The sequence below is a fragment of the Penicillium alfredii genome (genome assembly GCF_028826965.1).
Source record: "Penicillium alfredii strain IBT 34128 chromosome Unknown utg000001l_segment0_segment0, whole genome shotgun sequence".
Taxonomy (NCBI): Eukaryota; Fungi; Ascomycota; class Eurotiomycetes; order Eurotiales; family Aspergillaceae; genus Penicillium; species Penicillium alfredii.
In genome coordinates, this window is record NW_026622698.1 from 380,673 (window position 1) to 397,350 (window position 16,678).

Consider the following 16,678-nt stretch of genomic DNA (forward strand, 5'->3'; position numbering starts at 1 on the left):
ATTTCTTTTTCCAGGGACACGGGGGAGTTAAGGTTTGGACGGCGCGACAGGTGGAGAACCTGAGCAGGCCAATGCGGCCACGATGGATGGATGGAACCTTACATTTAGAGCGGCAATTGGCGGCCAGCACAAATTGACTCTACGCTGAACCGTGGGCTGAAATATTCTTCTCAAGCCATAAGTTCAGCAGTGCGTGCAGCATCCTCGGCAACAGAAAGAAAGAGAAAATAGACGAAACTCTTTTTTTTCCGGAGAAGGCCGATCTAAGACAAGTGAGAGGCAACTGAAAACGGGGCCACAAACGTTGCGGCCAGGTTCCGACCAAAATGCCGATCGGCGAGCCGCATCGGGGACATCCCTTGTTCGCCTTACGAATTGTTCCCATTACTACTACTATTACTATTACTATTACTATATCATATTATTTTCTGGGTTTGTTTATTTACTCAGAACATTTACAGGGTATAGTTTGAATTACTGCCGAGGAAAATAATAGTTGGAGTCGTGTTCCAAAAAAAACACGTCGATGGTGTGGCCACTAGGATACAAAACTAGGGAAATCGGCTCGTGGCATCTCCGGATTTACCACTCCACACCCCAGATGATGTTCCATTTCGTTCTCCCCCAGACTCCGAGTCGAGAGCCCGATGGGCCGAGATTTAGTTTTGCCCCATGCATCCCACGGCTAAAGAAATGATATCCAGATATCCAAATGCATGCCGCGTTCACCGGAGCCGGATTGAGAAAGGCCCGTGGCAGCTGCCACGCGCTTGGAAACCTTGTCCTATTAATCCAATAGTATCCACAGTCGTAGAAAGGAGTGGACTGTTGGAGTTGGTGTTGGAAATTAGATACAATAGCCTTAATGAACTGTTTGTGTTACCCCAGAATGCCTAAGGGATATAACAGAGACTGAAATATAAACAGGGGCACTACTACCAGAGGCCAGAATATTCAACATCCTAGGCTTATTACTCAGTGGATGACCATTTAGTCCATTGAAGTTTACACATAGTTTATAATAGACATAATTAGCTAGTTGGTACGACAACTTAGGATTCAGAATCTAGTCTAAGAAAAGGATAGAAAACAGACTCATACAGTTAGACATCTCGAGTGTCTACCTACCTTGAAATAAATTTGAATTTCAAAAGCATAAGCCAAGCAAACACTGTTCCTCCCTGATCCTGAAATGTCACGTTGCATCCATCCCACGGGCCGCCCCCCAAGGCTTGGCTGAAGCCTAAACACCACCTGCGGGATTTTTCCCGGGTGTCGGATTGGACGCGTCTCCCGAAGCCATCCCGATAATTGTCCGTGGTCGGCGAATCACCGATGCTCCCCCCGGGATCGAGAAGGGAACGAATGATCACGATGCGTCCGGAGAAATATAGAGTAAGTGGCTGAGTTGAGAAGAAGAGGGGGGAAAGGGACATAACCCCAGAAAAAACACCCCAGAAAAGACTGTGGAGAATGTGTACCGGAATACACCGAGCCGTAAGAAGCGGGGATGGAATTATGCCGGACCGGAGCAGAGGTTGCAGTGGAGGATCTGGGGCCCCGTGCTCATGCATCTCCGGTAGCAGAGACTACGAATAATACGAGCGAAAAAGGGATGACGACAAAAGTCCGGAATAACGTTGAAATGAAAATTGCAAGTCTATGTATAGCTCGCTCTATGCTTCGCTCAACCAAACACAACCCAGCTACCAGCGCCAGATCAAAAAGAAATACACCGTCAGCACCACATAAACTACGCCCTTGACAGACCGATAGAACTCCCCGCCGATGAGGATAGCCGTGGGCCGCAGACCAACAACCGGAAGCTGGCGGTAAGGGATCTTGCCTTTCCAGTTGACACCGTCATAGTCTAGACCCCGATACCCATCGTGGTGAAGGCCGGGGCTGGGATAGCGGGCCGAGGCAGTGATGCCGCCACGGCTGGCTAGGCTACCGGCCAAAGACAGCGAGGAGCTGGACGTACTAGAGGACTGGTACTTGTGGCGGGAGAGGTAGGGGCGTCGTTCGGACAGAGGCAGAACAGAGCCGTTCGTTGGTAAGGAGTCGGCCGCGTACAGAACGCGGTACACGGTTCGGGCCAGGAGCACCACAAGGCTGACGCCCAGGATGCAGCCGTAGTGAATGAAAACGGCTAGCTGGTCGGGAAGAAGACACAGGTGGTTTTGAATTGTCGGGCCTGATCCGTCCTGCGCCGGTTTGCTGGTTTGGGGATCAATTGGGTTCCATAGACTCGTCAGTAGAAACCCTGGACGCCGCACTCCCATTGCCCAGGAAAAACTTTTGACCGTGATCTCCCTTGGGGCGCCACTGAACTCGCGGTGCGAAACCTCGCAGTAGTCATGGTCATCTCCGGAGTAGATCTGGACAATATTGGGTCCCGCCTTGGAGACCAGCTCATTCGAGATAGTCGAAGTCAAAACATTCTGGTATTGATAACCCCCTGCGATCTTCAAAGCGTTCGGTTCATCTTCCTCTACTTCCTGTCCCGGAGAGGAAGGCGGGTAGTGTTCGCGGAGGGGACCGCAAGGAGTCCCTGGTTTGCGATAAAGAGGGACATGGGTGAGAAGAATAGTAGGAAACCCTACGGGCTCCGATTGAGGGTTGGAATGTATCGACTTGTCAACAGCGTCCACCACGCGATAGTCGAAAATAGGGCCCTCGGACTGGTTTTGCAGCATCCGAAGTTCCTGCGTCTCCGCATATGCCCGGTGGACCGGCATGGTGTCGAGGAACTCATCTGCATCCTTCCAGATCGGCCGCTTATGCCAATCTGTGGCCCCAGCAGCCGTGCTCGACCCGCCCGTTACAGGGTCAGGTTGGTCCATGGCACTTAGCGAGACAGTGTCCACCGACACAAAGGTATGGTTGCCGATGACATCGACTCGATTGCTGTGTCCAAAATAGGTCTGGAAGCGTGCCCGCACCGATTCTTGAATCCCATTGCCAAACCCCAGGTCATGGTTACCTGGCAAGCTGGCAATCATCTTGCGGCCGCGGCCATCAGCGGGAGGCGAAGTCATTTTCGCCAATGGCTTCATGAAGATCTTGACGAATCTAGCATATTCCTTCCTCCAGAATGGATCCTTGATCTTTTTGTACTGAGCTTCTGGGCTCGAGCTCGTGCGCGTAGCCCATTCTCTGCCTCCGTCAAACAGGTCACCGAGGAATAACACCGAGTCTGGGACGAAGTATTCCTGGATGCCGGAAAAAGAACGTCGCATGTATTGGTCGGTGTATTTCACCGTTAGTGTCGAGAGAGGCCACGGACGGCCGGGGTATGTATGGGGATCGACAAGCTGAGGGTCGGCGATGAAAGCAACATGATGTGGTGTAGCACCAGGAGGCTAATCAAGAGATTAGTACTAGCACGAAAATCGAGAACACAGCAATTGACCCCAGCTAGGGCGTTCGGAATACACTCACCCATGTCTCCCAGTTTTCCCAAGCACACGCTCTGAGATGCTCATCGAAGACCGTCCGCTCACCCCACCACAAAGTGTAGACCCAGAGCAAAATCACCGCATTCGTAACCGTAAATAGCCATTTCGCAGCTCGGAAGGCCAATGTCTTCAAGTCACTGGTCCTTAGCGACCTTCCCGGCCTGTAGGCAGTACTTGCTTGGGAAATCCATTGCTTGGTGCCGGCGGGCAGAGAGTCCCAAGCATCATTGACGAAATTTGACACTTTCGAAGTTTTTCTCGGAGTAAACGAAGGGAGGGAGGAGGCGCCTGTGGTGCGTGGATAAGCGTAACTCATGGTAAGGCTTGGCTCAATAGCAAGCCTAAGGAACGGCGCAGCTCGTCCACAGACACGTTGGGGCGGGAGATAGCTATCAAAAGGAGGGACGTGGCATGCTCAAGAGATGAAAAAGCAAAGCCGGAAACAGTTAGACAAAGGAGAATGAATCAACGGAAAACTTTTCTCATGGCATGGTGACGAGTCACTCTGCTACAAGGGGGATCGACGTGCGGCGCATGTGTCGATCGCGGGAGAGGGGTCACGTGGGGCCGCCACGTACTCGATCAGTGATCTACAGGGTGTATATACACTACCATCGCCATTCAGGTTTAACTCAGAGACTCGGACGAGTTGATTAAAAAAGGTAAAAAATACACGCAGCACCAAGAGATTGAACTATGCAGAGGAATGCCCCACCTCGAAAAGGCCGATTTCTGCCAGAAAGCCTGTCTAAGAAAGCACGCCATTCAACCCTAAGCCGGTGCGAGGTGGTATCAAAATAGGGAAACGGGAAAGGGGAAACACGTATGAGGATAGACGAGGTGAGAATAAAGATAGGGCGAGGTTGTTGCGAATGGATAGAACCGAGAGGGGGGAAAAGAAAAAGGAAACCAAAGCCGAAAACGAGATGGCACGCATTAGTAGATTAAGTGGGCTTTTTGGGGCAGCATTGGCCTCCTCGAGCACAGTTCTCATCACACTCCAGAAGGCAGGCCTGGGGGTCACCATCCCGAACACTGGCAGCACGACTGGGCTGCTTGTTGGACGAGCTGGGCTCGTCCGTGCCCCCTCGGGAAGACGATGGCCGGACGTGGCTCTGGGTGTCCTCGGCATCGCTCTCCGGGGCAAATTCAGGTTGGATGGTGGACGAATGGATCCCGTAGGCATGCAGGCACCGTCGCACTTGTCGGGCAAGAAGCATGTACCGCTCCGACCCTTCGCCCTTAATTTCCGTGTCCACCTGGATGTGGATCGAGGCGACAATCTTGGTGTCACTCAACTGCCACACATGCAGGTGGTGCGAGCCAATCACACCGGGCAGGCGCTCAATATCTTCCTTGATGTGGTCAATGCTCATACCCGGGGGCACGGCCTGCAAGAGGATACGGGACGCGGCCTTGCACAGCGGAATGGCAGAGGCAAGGATGATCAAGGTTATGATAAGAGAAATTCCAGGGTCCACATAGAAGCGCCAGTCGTAATCGGTCAGCCAGATGACCAGGGCCGAGATTATCACACCGATGTTGCCAAGTGCATCGCCCACAACATGAAGGAAAACACCCCGCATGTTGAGATCATGACCGCCTTTCTTTTGGCCCTTGGGTTTTGGTTGAGCATGGTTGTGAGACTTGTGGACATCGTCCTCGCCTGGGTGATCCGGGACTTTGAAAGGGGTGCCGTTCTCATCGGTATAGTTGGAAGTGCGGTCCCGGTGACGCAGAAGACCGGACCGCTCAGAAGGGTACTCATCCTCGTCGCGACCCGTTTCAGAATCCGACGACTGCTCATTCCGGAACTGGCCGCGGCTGGCCGCAATGATATCCTGTCGTAGCGTTGCTGGATGCACATGAATATCTTCCACATTGACGAATCCACGTCCTGTCGAAGTGCTGTATCGTCTCGAGCCACGCGACTGGGAATCGGTCACCCGGCGCTTTCGGGAGAGGGGAGACGCGGGTTCCGTGGCGGGGTGGGGCAGACTGTTCTGTACGTTCTCTGGGCGACCGGCTCCATTTTCAGGCATGATGCCCGCCGCATTTCCACGCTGATCAGCACCAACGGTATCGCTTTGCTGGTGGTCGCTGTACCCGCGCTCGGCCGCATCGACATCCTCGTGGTCTTCCTCTCCGTGGTCATGACTATGGCCATGGCCATGAGAATGTTCATGGAAAAGCACCAGGCCCAGGATGTTGGACAGCAGTCCAAAGCAACCAACAATGCACACCAGCTTCGGGTTTTGCACTTCTTGGGGTTCCACTAGTCGCTGAATGGCCTCCAAAAAGATCGACAGACACAAGGCCACCAGGAAGACACCGTTGACTAGCGCACCGAGAGTCTCGGCTCGTTGCCACTGTAGTGAGAAAACCATCTGTCAGACCGTATACTGCCACCGAGGTTGAATTGGCAACTTACACCATAGGTGTACATTTTCGAGCTCGTTTCATTATTGGCGACCTTGACGGCCCATAACCCAACACACAATGAAAGCACATCGTTCAACTAGAGTAGTGGTCAGGATTTTATCGATGACACGGGCGCGCATTCAGAGATGCACGTACCATATGAAACGAATCGGCGACGAGGGCAAGCGAGTGGACGGCATAGCCTAGCGAGGGCAATTATCAGCACGATTTCAAGCATTTGAGACCAAGTCAAAATACTAACCGGAAATCAATTCAAGCAGGAAGAACGCTGTATCGATGACCAGCAGGATCAAGATCCTGTTGGTCTTGGAGAGTCCCATGATGACAGCAGGTCCACTTGCGGCGCGCTCAGCGCAGAAGAGCAAGGGATAGCAAGCAGTCTCAGCCAGGTTGAACCCAGTCAGATGAGCAGAGAAAAAGAGAGGACCTGGACAGATGGGAGGGAGGATTAGGGAAAAAAATTGAGTCGAAATCGATAGCGTCTCGGGAAGAAGAGAACGGTGGAGCACAACAGCGAGGGCGGAATCAGCTCCGGTCGCGGCCGGAGTGGCGTTATCATGAACGCGGTGAACGATATACTGCCTGTGTAGATCAACGGGTGTCTTTTCCCAATAATTATTTTTGTTCATACAAAGATTAAAATCTGGCAAAATCGAAGAGGGAAGAGAGTCGTATAGAGGCATGGCTTGAGCTGATCCCATACCCCACCTACTGCTGTGATGCGATCGACCCGCTGGAAAGCTCCGACTCCGGATCGACTTAACGCTCTCATGCATGTCTATACGAATCTACAAATCTACATCTCTACATCTCTTCAAATCTATCACATCTACCACATCTATCTTTACGAGAGGTCAGGAATAACTAGGATCTATGAAGCAACGTCCTCTTCTAGCCACTCACTCAACACCTACCCTAACTGTCGACAAGGTATCAACCAGACACATTTGAAAGCCAGCCACGTCGGTGCAACAATATTCATTATTAATGTCTATTTTCTAGAGCGATTTCTCGAGGTCCACAATCTCTCGAAATTGATCCGACAGCCGCCCAATCTGCTCTTGACTAGGCCGAGGCAATGGTTTTCGAGCATACCCGCCATACCCCAAAAACGACTCCAACGTACATTTGAGTCCCGCAATCCCACCACTCGTCACCACCGCGTCCGCACGAGCCACCACGCCCTGCAAGTCCCAACTCTCCTGCGTCGACAGCCGGTGCAATTCCACCAGTCGCACACAGGTCTTGGGCGCCAGATTCGCCAGGCCGGTAATCACGCCCGAGCCGGCGCCCGTCAGGGTTTGCAGAGCCGACTCGGCCTGGCCCCCAAAACACATGAATCCCGACCCACGTCCGGTCTCGGTGGCCGGCCGGGTTGCCGCCGCCACGCGGTTGAATTTGCCCATGTTGTTGCAGCTCAGCTTGCAGCCCACGATGTTGGGATGTTTGGCGAGCTCGATGATCAGGTCGGAGTCAAGATCTACTCCGTTTGTTACCGTGGGGTAGTTGTAGATCAAGATCGGGAGAGGAGACATGCTGGCGATATCTGTGAAGAAATCCCGGAGTATGTCTTTGCTATAGTGTGCTTTGTAGATGGATGGCGGGAGGACAAGCGCATAATCGGCCCCGGACGATTGGGCAGCGTGGCAAAGCTCGATGGCTTCGCTTGTTGACTGGGCGCCGCAGCCCACGATGATCGGGATCTGTACGTAGCCGGCAGCGCCGATCGCATGTCGCGTAGTCCGGGTGATTTTGCATCGCTCGATGTGTGAGAGATGAACGGCCTCGCCAAAGGTGCCCTGCGTCACGAGTCCGACCACCCCAGCCTTGACCATCCGCACTGCATGTTGGGCGATGGTTGCTTCATCCAACTCTTCGTTTTCTTTTTTAAAGAATGCAAGTGTCGGCACGTATACCCCGGGTCGGAGAATCCGTTGTGGAGTTTCTTCAGAAATTCCGATGACCGTGCTAGAGTAGGACTTATTGAGTTGAGATCTGGAGTAGATGTTCTGTGGAAGTGATGTGCCTGTCATCCCAGTAGTATTCATTGTCATGAGCGGCACTTGTAATGTGACACACGGGGGTTGTTTCGAGGCTCGGTAGACATGTTTTAACATTAAACTCATGACTTTCAGTTACAAACTCTACCCTCTATGGTGGAGATTTGCTATGCCGGCTAGATGACACAGACATGAGCTCATGCTGTATAGACGTCATGATCTTATCTATAGCAAGGACCTCCAGTCAAGGTGATTCATCCATGAATGAGTGTATTGAGGTGTCTTAAGAGAGATTCTATCTATAGGTATATGCTTCATCTTTTGCAATCACACGCTGCTGAACCTCTGACATCCAAGGGGATAGTTAAGCCACAATTGCAGAAAGGCCGACTTGAAATAATCCGAACTCAGGATAGGTTCTCAACTCCTATTTTCCATGTCGAGTAGAAATATTTAATCCCCTCATTGTGGTAAAGGAAACAAAAATCAAAAGTCGTAGCACTCGACACACTTCTCGATTTCTAGATGAACCTTTGCACACATGACCCAAAGCTCATGAAAAACCGTAAAGAGAAAAAAAAAACGAAAAAAAACCAAGCCCGCCTTAGCAACCTTATTCAGCTGGGCTGCCATAGCACTGGCTCTCGCAATCCTTGTGAGAGTCAGTGCTACAGTCTGGCGTCCTATTGCAACCACCTCCCACAAGCCAGCACCACGGATCACTCTTGTTCCAGGTGTCCCTAGAGAAGTCAGGCACTCCTTTATTGCATTTCGCGTAACAGCGGTTGCCATTTTGGAGTGCCTGCGTGCCGCCGCCATATTGTGAGCACTGGGGGTTGTCACCTACCATGAAGTTAGCATGATCAGGCATTGAGGAAGGATGAAAGGTCCCGGAGGAAAAGGTGACCTCATATAGAGGTTGCACTCACTATCATCGCCCTTAAAAGCTATACAATCGATCAGTCCACCCAGAATCTCATGAAAAAGCATAACAAAGGTGCAACTTAGAGCGACGGAATGGAACTGCTGCCAGGGCGCTCGAGGCGAAAAGTCCAATGCAACAAACCGAGACTGAAGTTCATCTTCATTTTTGCGAGTATGCTGGTAGATGGAGAATGGCACTTAGGGAATAATTGTCTTTAATGATAGAGAAGAGAGGATAGTTGAGACAAGACAAATGCAAGAGGGAGGAGGGTTCTTATATGTTGCGCTGGATACCCCAGATTGGACCCCATCCCCCACTCATTGGGTCTGATCCTCCGCTTGATGGATTTGATGCATGGTATGAGTCAAACCTACATCTGAGAGCTGGTGGAAATTCAGGAAGCAAATAGGATCCCTGGCCATTACCTGTATTTTAATAACCCATGTAACATGGCTTTTTTCCATACCTTAAACGTGGAGCAATAATGCTTGATATCCGTACAAGAGTTTATGCATAAGCATTGACCAAAGACATCATTCGTTCTTCATGATCATACACAGATCAAATTCCATGAGAGCTCGAGAAAATATAGACTATCCATTCTGAGACTGCCGCAGGGATATGTTCATGGTAATAGCTATCAAACAGATATGTCTCCCTAGTAACTCGGTTAATCGAAAACACATGAGACCGCATATAGAGTCCAGCAGTTTACTGCCCCCCAGATCTAGGTAGAGATGACATCAGGAGGTCTTAGTATGCGATGTATTAATCAGCCGCCCCCCCACACTCCGGACCCCACGCCACGGACCAAATCAACCATGCGGAGCTTGAATTGATTTCATCGACACTCTTTCACAGTACATGGCAAGTTAACAGGGTCGCTCGCCCCCCTCTTGGTGGATCGTTGCATATGATTATATCTTTGGCGGATATCTGGCGAAGTGGATCTGTTCCCATCGGGCTGAACCTTGCCCTGGTTAATCAATAGAGCCTTCAGAGCTCTTGCACAATTGCTGTAGAAAATATTAAGATGGAAATAAATTGGGGAATCGCAACCTAGTGATCAAGAAGACAGAACCCCGCATTACTTCCATTTATATATAGTGCTTCCTGAGAGAAACACCCACACACTGTCCTGCTGGGAAGCGTAATGGGGGCAGGGGTAGACTGCGGCATATCCGCAATTGCGGATACCACTTTGCTATTCAAATCCGTATCCGCAAATTTGCGGATGGATATCCAAGGATGTCCGCAAAATATCCGCTGACAATCAAGTCAAGTCAAGACAAAGATGTTTGTTGGGAGTGTCAAGTCCTCAGAGGTAACTCAAATCCCAAGACAAACAAAGACTAGCAATTCCTTCCTGACATCACATTTCCCAACTAATTACGCCCTCAGAACCTGAGCCACCGCCAAATTCCTGCATCAAAGCAGAATCCTACTCTTTCAGCTTCAGTTCCCGATCCTTGAGTGGCTCGAACAGCGTCTCAATCAGCTGAAGAAGGCAGGTTAACAGGTAGAACCCGGGCTAGGGGGAAGTGAAGTGATACTGACCCATCGGTCGAGCTTCGCATCGTTCTCACGCTCCTTCTTGAACCTTTCATCCAGTTGCTCTGCAATAGGTCAGCAGAGGAGCTGGCCAGACATGAGTGGTTCGCATACCTGAAGTACAATACACCATATCGGCGATCTCTGTGCTGTTTCTGATGCTTGCCAGGAACTGTGTCGCAGGCTTGGATGTCCCCACTTGCCCAATCACAAACTTCACACCTGTGGGTTGGTAGGGAGTTACGCAATCAATAGCTGGCTACGGGCCCAATATTGCACTGGGAATACTCACTGTCCTGAGGATATTTGGCCGCATCTAGCTTTTGGCGGCATTCCATAATGGTATCCCTGAGGGTATTGTATGGTTCTGGTTCAGGGCCACCGTCGGTTATGATAGAGATGAGAAGCGGTCGCGCGAGCCCCTTCGGCCCCAAGTCGAGCTTGTCATAGACCAGCGGCTTGAGGATCTTGGATTTCAGGTACGTGCCAATCTCGGTGTCGCCTCCCCACGTGATGCCCTCAAGGATGTTCCCGATACCACTGAGGCGCAAGCTCGTGGAGTTGGAGACCTCCTGGTTGATGAAGCGAAGCGCAACGCCTTCGTTTTTGGGGGAGGACCCGCGTGGTGATCCTGGCAATGCGCTCGACGAGGTTTTTCTGCGAGTCCCAGCGACCTTCACGTTTCATTGAGGAGCTATCATCTATGCCATCTTGGTCAGAGTCGCTAGAAGCGGGGGACGGAGCATTATCGAGACTCTTACCGCAATAGATAACCTGTTGGTGCAAAGACACCTTGATGGTCTTGGGCAGCAGGTCGGGTCGGCCGAGAGACGTGCTTGTATCGTTTTCCAGCTCTACCACATTCTTGGCAACCTCTTGAATAAAGTCTTCCTTGCCCTCGAAGAAGCGCTCCAAGGGGGAGTCCTTGACCACATTGTCAACCTTTGCCACGAACTCGCCTGTGGTCGTAACCTCGCCCCCGTTCACACGCTGTGATTCCCGGTTAGTAATCCAGGTTCTCCGCCTATGCTGCGGATGGAAGGAGCTGGGAGCTCACCTGGTTCCAGGCATCGTCCATGTCATTATCGAGGCCGTACATCCGGCGGACGACTTTGTCGGTGACTTTGTTCACCCAGGCAACAATGAAGAGGAGTAAGCCAACGACCATGTCAACTAACATCTTAAAGTCAACCTTCTCCTTTTCTGGGTTGAGCGCACGTTTAACAACCCTATCGTCCGTCTTCGCGGCCAAGTCATCCGCATTGTAGCCATCATCATTCGTCAGTGTCAGTGATGCCCCGGCCTTCCGTAGCAGCCTGATTGATTCGACATCCCTCTTCTGAACAACGTACATCAATGGTGTATGGTTAGCAGCTGAGGGACTGGTCGCGTCAATGGCGCTGGCCGGTGTTTTCGCGAGAAGCAACTGGATGATCCGAGCACGATTCCGGTTAGTCTTCGAGGCAGCAAGGAGGAGAGGTGTTTCGCCATCCTTCGAGAGAGAGTCTGCTTTGGCTCCGCTGTTGAGGAGCAACAGGACTCCATCGGCGTACCCTGCCACCGTGGCAGCCCCCAGTGGGGTGAGGCCGCCTGGGCCTTGCTTCTCGAGAGCCGTCCGATCCTTCTCGAGATATTGGCGGAGCCTCGCCTCAGTCAAGGTTCCATCTAGGATATCTTGGTAAAGATCCATCATGGCTTGGGTCCAGAGAGACTTTGCCACTGGTGCTGGTGCGGTTTCAAAGAATTTTGACCTGAGATAGAGCACATTCCCAGGGAGTGAGATTGTCCGTTTTTATAAGGCCAGCACTCTTTCCAAACCCTCTGTGCTGAAGCGGAATCCCAATATGACAAATGCAGTCTTACGGATCGGCCAGGATGCCTTAGCAACATCTCGCGGCACTTCTGCCATGGTGCCCAACATATGCAAATAGATCCAGCCGCAAAAGCAGCAAACCGTGCTGAAGGGCATGTATGGTGCTCGAGAACTGCAGGGTAACCAGGAGGATTGTGACTGATGCAGGTTGAACGCAGCCGGCCCGGAATCTCACACGTGGAAGGCTCAGAGAGTAGGAGGTGGTGAGGCGAAATGTGGGGGAGACTACCATTATTCACCTGGCTGTTCTCCCCGGGGCTGACAGGACCCCATACCTCAAAGATCTACATATGCCTCGCTTATATTGGTCAGCATGAGCGGGACGGCTCAGATCTGCCCGATGCCTGCAACTCTCGAAACGGGATCTCATTGGGCAAAACAGAACCACCTGATTGCTTTTGTACATCGTACCGCGCGAGCCGGCAAGGGGTTGAGTGTGATAAACATCTGGTTTCCGCCAATAGCCGTGCTTCGAGACTTCATTGATAATGCAATTGCGTCGACCTCTCGCCGTCCCCTCCGACCGAAGTGGAGCTTGCCCGGCCGGCCTTCAGCTCGCCCAGCAATGCATGGGACGTGGCCATTATATTAATATTCAACGCCAGAAGAACCAATCGCGGGCATCCCAAGGTCATGATTCTCCCACAGGGCATTGTGACGGTCTGACTTGGTCATTGCTCAGTCTTGCGAATCCACACAGCGGCTGGCCTTTCGAGTCTTCCTTCACACCATGGAGAAAGCGATCGGGGCCCTCAAGTCCAGAGGCGTCCAGGTACTCAAGCCCGGGAGCATAGGGACGGACCAGGAAGAGTATGAGCGCTGTGTTGCAACTCCAAACCTCCTCTACCGCTTCTCAAGACCCGACTGCGTGGTTCTGCCCAAGGATGCGTCTCAGGTCCAGGCCATCATCCAAGAGGCAAAATCAAAGCGACTGAAAGTGACCATCAAGTGTGGTGGCCATTCCTATGCGGGCCACTCCACCGCCTTCCAGGGCGTCTCGCTCGACCTCAGGAGGATGAAAAATGTCAAGCTCGACTTAACAGAGATGACGGTCACGATGGAGTCCGGCTGCCAATGGGGCGACGTGTACAAGACGCTGATTGATAACCGGCGCCGCGCGAACGGCTTGATCATCCTCGGCGGAAGATGCCCTCCTGTTGGCGTGAGTGGTTTCATCTTGGGCGGTGGTCTGAGCCCGTTTACGAGAAGCTTCGGAATGGGCAGTGACACCCTAATGGAGGCAACGGTTGTCACTGCAGACGGCGAGCAGGTCACCGTCACGGAAAAGCATGCTCGGACCTCCAAGGAAGGGATGCTCTTCTGGGCCCTCTCTGGAGCGGGCGGAGGCAATTTTGGCGTTCTGGTGAGCATGAAGCTGAAGGTCCAGCGGTTGCGAAACAGAGATGGGACTGTGGTAGCGGGCAGATATCAATGGTTCCCCGACTCTGAGGCCATGGAAACGTTCCTCGCCACGATGAACAGCTTCTACACAGCCGACTGGCCCAAGCAGATGACCATTGATAGCACCTGGCTCTGTGACCTCCGGCAGAACACGGGCGATGGAGTACGGTTCACCATCTACTTCGATGGCAATAAGCAGGCATTTGACAATCTTATCGACAAACACGTCAAGCAGCCCGATCTGGCGAGGCAGCTCAAAAGACGTTCTCTACCAGAAGACTCTACGCGTTTCTTGCACGAAACACTCGTGGCACAGTGGTCCGAGGAAACTGAGAGATCCTTCCCGACCAACCGGACCTACACCATTTATAGCTCGTTTGTTTTCACCAACGACAGGAGCACGATTGAGAAGCTTACGACGATCATCAAGAAACAGATGGAAACTTTCCGGCGCCTCTACTCCGGAGAGAAGGTTGAGTTCCTGGTTACCTGGATCCATTCAGGGGGGAGGCCATGAAGAAAAGCCCCTCGGATACAGCATTCTTCTGGCGCAACGCCGTCTTTCACACCTACGTTACAGTCGAGTGGGAGGACAAATGGATGGAGAGGGACATGAGAGGGTTCTTGGGAAAGGTCAAGAAGGAACTGCGGCCTTATTCTCTGAACAACTCGGCCGCATTCATCAATTTCCCCGACGGGATACTCGCGAAAAAGGGATACGAGAGGGCCTATTTCGGGGATAATCGGCAAGAGCTGCGACGCGTCAAGGATATCTGGGACAAGGATAACTTCTTCGACTGGGACCAAGGCATTCAGCTGCCGCAGGGTGCGGTGGAGGACCCCGACGGCAATGTGGACATGGAGGACGATGAAAAGTTTACGGACTCGATTGCAAGAGAGCAGTGGAAAGTTTTCGAGAGCAAGGATATTGAGGCAGACCTTGATTACCTGACCAAATCGGGCTTCTGATGGGGATTGTGTCTTTCCTGGTGGGCCATTGGAGTATCTGAGCCGGTTTTCTACTCTGAACACAGCCAAATTTCTAGCTCAATGGGGTTCTTATGGTAGATTGCATTGGCTGGTGGAAAATCAGCGCAAGAATAGTTATCTGAATGCAGAGATCCTGAAGAGATTGCCAGCGCCAGAGCTTGTCTCTCTGCTCGTTGCCAGCATCCAATATACATAGACCAGGATCTTTAAGCGCCATAGCGAGCCCTGGTTTCTCGTGTTCAGGTGTGGAGTGGACAGCTAACCCAGATGAAATATTCATACTCTCAAGGCGGCTACAGCAAGTCTGTCCGCCTGGTGATGCTACTTACGAAACGGACTTGGCAGAGCCGTACGATACCTCACGAAAACGTCTCCGATCGGACGAGAGCCTTGCCCTGGAGTCTGATATCCGATGGCGCTGGAGAGTTCTACGAGGACCCACTGCATGAAGGCGGAGTTGATCTCTCCGAGATCCCCGAGGATTTCGACAACGCACCACAAACCATTGAACGACGAGAGCGAATTGAGATTCGGTGGAAAAGGTGAGTGGATCATTGAGATCCATTTCGTTTCAGTCACCCCCACTTAACGGCAGTTAAGCTGGGGAAGGGGGGCTTATTCTCCGGATATAGGTGGGGACTGTTATGTTGCTTTTCAACTATTACTAGCTAGGCCTTCAAAGGGTATATGCGTCATGCATTTCTTTGCTAATAGGGGGTTGATAGCTTCTATCTTTGATTACTCGCTCTTGGCACTTCTGTTTATAATGTTTTGAAGGTCCATTCCGCTATGTTTGACTGCAAATGCAAAAATATTCATTGAGAGACTCCCATAGGACTAGAGACCTATGTCCACAATCCAGCTGGTCCTCATACTCCGGTCTTCTCGGCTTTCCTTTAACGGTTAAAGTCATCTGTGGCCAGCGGGACTGGAAAGGTCAGTCGGGCCACCCTTCTCCATTTAGGTCGCAAAACCCGAGGGCCAGCCAGACTGGGAGGGCCAGAGGGATTATATTACATACTCGACTTGTTTCAGTCTTGCCCAAAAGGTGTCGTAGATTTGCTACCACTTGAGTCATGCCTGAAATGGATTATCGATTGCACTAACTGAACCTTTTACAATGATGTTATATGATATTCTGTTAGCGTTGACCGCAGTAGCTAAGGCGTCAGTAGAAAATAGAAATAGGCCCTAGAGCTAGGTATGGGCTGTTTGTTCCCGAAATCAAGACATCCAGGTTTATCCAAGAATGACCTAGGAAGTGGGGTTCTTCGGCGAGTTGCTAACTCCCTTTTTGGTATTACTATTCTATATATAGAGCGCTGCTTAGAGATCTTAGTTCAAGAACTAGGGTGTATGCCTACTATTGCCTTGCAGCTTTTGTCATATCGTGCTCGCCCTGCGCACCGTGATGTAGAACATCAACCATGAAACCACTCTATGATCTGACAACCACACTGACTCGGACTTAGGCTTCAGTGACTGAGGCACCCATACGACAAACTATGAATGGCCACAGAACCCCACTAAAGCGGGGCGTAGAAAGAACAGCCTCAACTACGTGGGTATGAAGTTCTGTGCACGCAGCGCAGCCTCGTTGCAGAGCCGTGTAGATCCTCTCCCGAAAGGGCTATGATGAACAAGATGCCGTTTTGCGGGAGCAATCCTTTCCTTGAAGGGAAAGCAATGTCTCAGGGTGCTAATGTTATTCATGATGTCTTCGATGCTTCTCTTTTTTCCTTCCTTTGCCATCTGGCACCCTGCATCGTACATCTTGTTTTCCAGCCCACGGTTCTAATCTAAGTGTGTCCCCGAGTGCTGCCGTAAGGTCTTGGCATAGGGGCGATCAGCGGCCCCAGCACTTCTAAATGTCATCATCGTGTATCAGGATATACTCAAGCGGAAGATGATCGTCAGCGAGCACCACCAGGAATATGGGGGCGGCGGCTATTGCGACGCCCATCCTTAAATATATGCTGGATGCGCCTAGTCAGATAAAAACTGACGAATCTTTTTTTCTGACGATATTCGGTCC

General features: G+C 51.5%; 6 protein-coding genes across 6 annotated transcripts; 2 read left to right on the plus strand and 4 right to left on the minus strand.

Annotated features, from left to right (window-relative positions):
* Positions 1–1,706: 1,706 nt before the first annotated feature.
* On the minus strand, positions 1,707–3,777 carry NUU61_000141 (putative manganese ion homeostasis (Fr); the record flags this gene model as incomplete). The annotated part of the gene is made up of 2 exons (XM_056650725.1): positions 1,707–3,365; positions 3,445–3,777. 2 exons carry the CDS (start codon positions 3,775–3,777, stop codon positions 1,707–1,709), a joined length of 1,992 nt encoding a protein of 663 aa, XP_056515575.1.
* Positions 3,778–4,405: 628 nt separating this feature from the next.
* Positions 4,406–6,223, minus strand: NUU61_000142 (cation diffusion facilitator family transporter; the record flags this gene model as incomplete). Its single annotated transcript, XM_056650726.1, has 4 exons — positions 4,406–5,830; positions 5,893–5,979; positions 6,039–6,085; positions 6,145–6,223. The coding sequence occupies 4 exons, from the start codon at positions 6,221–6,223 to the stop codon at positions 4,406–4,408; spliced, it is 1,638 nt and encodes a 545-aa protein (XP_056515576.1).
* A 678-nt stretch (positions 6,224–6,901) lies between these two features.
* NUU61_000143 (dihydrodipicolinate synthase family protein) lies at positions 6,902–7,951 on the minus strand (the record flags this gene model as incomplete). Its single annotated transcript, XM_056650727.1, has 1 exon — positions 6,902–7,951. One exon carries the CDS (start codon positions 7,949–7,951, stop codon positions 6,902–6,904), a length of 1,050 nt encoding a protein of 349 aa, XP_056515577.1.
* A 2,318-nt stretch (positions 7,952–10,269) lies between these two features.
* NUU61_000144 (ankyrin repeat protein) lies at positions 10,270–12,072 on the minus strand (the record flags this gene model as incomplete). Its single annotated transcript, XM_056650728.1, has 6 exons — positions 10,270–10,326; positions 10,386–10,444; positions 10,494–10,601; positions 10,672–10,951; positions 10,998–11,369; positions 11,437–12,072. The coding sequence occupies 6 exons, from the start codon at positions 12,070–12,072 to the stop codon at positions 10,270–10,272; spliced, it is 1,512 nt and encodes a 503-aa protein (XP_056515578.1).
* A 910-nt stretch (positions 12,073–12,982) lies between these two features.
* On the plus strand, positions 12,983–14,622 carry NUU61_000145 (FAD-binding oxidoreductase; the record flags this gene model as incomplete). The annotated part of the gene is made up of 2 exons (XM_056650729.1): positions 12,983–14,137; positions 14,239–14,622. The coding sequence occupies 2 exons, from the start codon at positions 12,983–12,985 to the stop codon at positions 14,620–14,622; spliced, it is 1,539 nt and encodes a 512-aa protein (XP_056515579.1).
* Positions 14,623–14,910: 288 nt separating this feature from the next.
* NUU61_000146 (uncharacterized protein) lies at positions 14,911–15,189 on the plus strand (the record flags this gene model as incomplete). The annotated part of the gene is made up of 1 exon (XM_056650730.1): positions 14,911–15,189. One exon carries the CDS (start codon positions 14,911–14,913, stop codon positions 15,187–15,189), a length of 279 nt encoding a protein of 92 aa, XP_056515580.1.
* Positions 15,190–16,678: the final 1,489 nt, after the last annotated feature.